General features: G+C 34.2%; 1 protein-coding gene across 1 annotated transcript in view; it reads right to left on the reverse strand.

Annotated features, from left to right (window-relative positions):
• The window catches only part of LOC106473545 (E3 ubiquitin-protein ligase SMURF2-like), a 38,402-nt gene that overhangs the window by 22,901 nt on the left and 11,686 nt on the right, over positions 1-3,815 (reverse strand). The window contains exon 2 of the mRNA XM_022401959.1: positions 793-831. Coding sequence (XP_022257667.1) covers positions 793-831 — 39 coding nt within the window. The remainder of the gene's footprint in view (positions 1-792; positions 832-3,815) is intronic.

The following is a 3,815-nucleotide window of genomic DNA, read 5'->3' on the forward strand; positions in this document are numbered from 1 at the left end:
CACCCCCACGGCTGAAAGGGCGAGCACGTTTGGCGGCACGGGGATTCGAACCCGAGACCCTCAGATTGCGAGTCGAGCGCCCTAACCACCTGGTCATGTCGGGCCGTCGTTGATGGAAGGTGGGAGTTGGTTCTTAGGCCCAAAAAACTTAACAGAATATCTAACTTGGTTTTAACAAAGATAAACTGGATAAGCTTGGGAACGAAATATTTAACTTAGTTTTAACAAAGACAAACAGAACAAGCTTGGGAACAGAATATCTAATTTAGTTTTAAACAACGATAAATTGGAGTAGTTTAGGAGCAGAATATCCAGCTTAGATTTAAACAAAAATAAACTGGAGAAGATTGGGAACGGAATATCTAACTTAGTTTTAACAAATACAAACAGAACAAGCTTGGGAAGTGAATATCTAATTTAGTTTTAAACAACGATAAATTTGAGAAGTTTAGGAGCAGAATATCCAACTTAGTTTTAAACAAAGATAAACTGGAGAAGTTTGTGAACAGAATATTTAACTTAGTTTTAACAAATACTAACAGAACAAGCTTGGGAAGTGAATATCTAATTTAGTTTTACGCAAAGATAAACTGGAGAAGTTTGTGAACAGAATATTTAACTTACTTTTACTGTGCAAAACCACAATAGTTTGAAATTATCACGACCTTGGAAATGTGAAATTCTTAAATAACAAGTAATACAAGATAATAGTATCACATGTTCAAAAGTCATAAGTCCATTGCTTAAAGCAGTAATCCTGAAAACAATTACCTTAGTTTTACATATACTTACTAAAGAAGTCCTTTTTGGCCAGATTCTTTGCACACAGAACTAGAAAAAAAAGGAGAGAAGTTTCAGTGGTTCGTTAAATACTGTAAAACTAAAGTAATAATGTTCCCTTGAAAACAGTTAACTTCTTTAAAATGTGTGATTCATACGACAAAGTTAAACATCTCTTTAGATATAAACAACTATATAAAAAGATTTAATAAATAAGTAAACAGATAAAATACTTGACAGTTAATAAAACCACAAAGCCCTTCATTATGCACACATATATGTGTAAGATAAGGTCTAGTCTGTGATAATTCCAGATATGAATAGAAAAAAGTGGTTATCACACATTGTTGACCTTCGACACAAACCCTTGTGTGTGTGTGTGTGTGTTGTGCTGCATTTCATGGGCACGTTTTTAGTCTAATTGAAACTTAACACTATAATTCTTTCTCATTTAAAAATAAAGACAATATATTAACTGTTCCGCTTCAAATTACTAAAACTTTTCTCAATTATTTCGTTTATTGAAAAAAGAAAGATGTCGCTGCATAATATTAAAGTTAAATGTTTCCCACATAGTTGTGGCAAGCATGATTTTCGATAATTAGCCGCGACTGAGAGGCTCGTAGAACGGCTCTGTTTGTTGTTGTTTTTGTCAGTACAAACTTTTAGCTCATAGCTCCGTCATTACTTGGCCGATTTAAGATCTAATTACAGTTTTGGAATCAGGAGGTCAAACCCTTTCGATTGATATATCTGACCACGCCCAAGGTCACACAGATTAAGTTACTTTGATCCTGCCTAAAAGAATTTCAATTTGAGAGTTGGCTTGTAGAGATTCAGATGAGTAATAAAATCGAATCGGGTATACGCGCGCTCCACGCTTGGTATTGCTAGAGCACAAAAATATAGTTATTAAAAAGGAAACAAAGGTCTCATAGATTAATTTCGCTAATCGTGCCCAAAATAATTTCAAGTGCCGTGGCTATTGAGGATTCCTGATCTTTTCTGTTTCATGCACTGCCTTCAAACAGAGAAGAATACATATTTTTGAATGTAGTTTTTAAAGCTGATTTCAGAAATATAAATTAAAATTTGGAGAAATGAAAAGAATTTTTGTTTTTTTTTTGCTTACGACTATGTAACAAATTCAATGTGAAAATTCAGAAATATTATTAAATATTTGCTTGAAGAGATCATCATTTTTCATGCCTATGACGCCAAACGAACTCTCAGAGATACGAGTCAATTATGTTACGATTGGTTCCACAGTGTCGCTTGTTACATCTCTTAAACCACATTCCATGTACTTTCAATTTGCTGCAGATTTAAAAAATAAAAATTTGGAGAATTGATTTTTAAAGGGGGGAAGATATGGGAAAATATTTTCATTTTTTTTAAGAATCTTTTAATGAAATTTATTTTTCATTTAAATAAACATGTCCTTATTTACTAATTAGTCTAACTTGATCTAACCTCACATAAACTGACCTAATCTAAAAAAATATTAAAAATACTTCTTTTCATTTCTCCAAATTTTAATTTATATTTCTGAAATCAACATTAGAAAATATGTTACTTTTTATTTGAACGCGGTGCATGAAACAGAAAAGATCCAGGATTCCCTCGTTTATATTTTGTGTGTTAATGTTTTTAACACTAAGCTCATTACTTCATACTTATTATCTTACTGGTTCCCAACTTCTGACAACACAGTATACATACTGTTTAAAACAAAATAGATACAAGTAGCTTTCATTAAGTGAAACCAAGACGTAGCATTCAACACTGCGTCTTTTAAACTAGTGTTACTCAACCACTGGTAAGTTGACCGGCAACAGTCCGTCACAACCACCATGACGGACCGTGGGATTTCACAGAACAAAAAATGAACTGACGGAGTGCTTACAAGTAATGGTTTTCGTTATATTTGCCTTTTAGTGGCTCTTGACAGTTTTTGGGAGGAGCCCTACTACTGAAAAGGTCGAGGAATAGAATGTGACACGAATAATTATCAGCTATAGTATGATTAATTCTTTTTTTTCTTTTTCTTTGGGGGGGGGGGGGTATACTTCTCCAGGGATGAACTGGAAATAAGCGTGAAGTGTGAAAAATTAAATAATCTTCTCTAACGTGAAAGAAATCTGTAACACCCCACACTGACAACGCGGAAGTTATACATGTAGCTTGGTGGTGAACAGGAGCGCCACAGGTGTGACAGTAATTTCCTGGCAGAGATAAATAAGCATGCCAAGCAATAACGTGGTTTGTTTGTTTGTTGTTAAGCACAAAGCTACACAAAGAGCTACCTACAGTGTGCCCACCATGGGTATCGAAACCCGATTTTTGGCGTTATAAGTCAATAAACAATAAATTTACCGCAGAGCCACTGGGGAGGGGGGGGGGCTCTAAAGAAGAGGAAGAATTATAAAAAATTCAAATGAAATAATAAATGATTAACTACTTAAGCGAAATATCAACAGAAATCTTGGAATCAGAATTAATTAGTAAGTAGCTAAGATAATGTGAACTAAAAATACATAATTCAATTAATAAAATAAAGCTAGATGGTTGTCAAATCTAAATGAAGACGAAACAAGATGCTTATAAACCAGAATAAACTAAGACTCTTACATCATCGAAACCGCACTGTGAAAAACTGTATTCAAAGTGGTGATCTGCAAGTTCTACCATCTCCCTGTTTTTTTAGGCTTAACCCCAGTTCTCGTAACATTACAGAATAACCAGACGAGTTGGAATACTTGGAAACTAGGAGGTATTTTCCTAATGTTTTTAGGCTTAACCCCAGTTCTCGTAACATTACAGAATAACTAGACGAGTTGGAATACTTGGAAACTAGGAGATATTTTTTGGTATTGAAACGTTGACTGACGGTTGTACAGTATTTAATTAGAACATCCCCCAACGTGATAACTCTTCAATTACCAACATGGAAGGGGGGGGGTCTTTATATTTCCACATTATTTATATATATATATATATATATGTGTGTGTGTGTGTGTGTGTGTGTGTGTGTG

The sequence above is a fragment of the Limulus polyphemus genome, unplaced genomic scaffold (assembly GCF_000517525.1).
Source record: "Limulus polyphemus unplaced genomic scaffold, Limulus_polyphemus-2.1.2 Scaffold6266, whole genome shotgun sequence".
Lineage (NCBI taxonomy): Eukaryota > Metazoa > Arthropoda > Merostomata > Xiphosura > Limulidae > Limulus > Limulus polyphemus.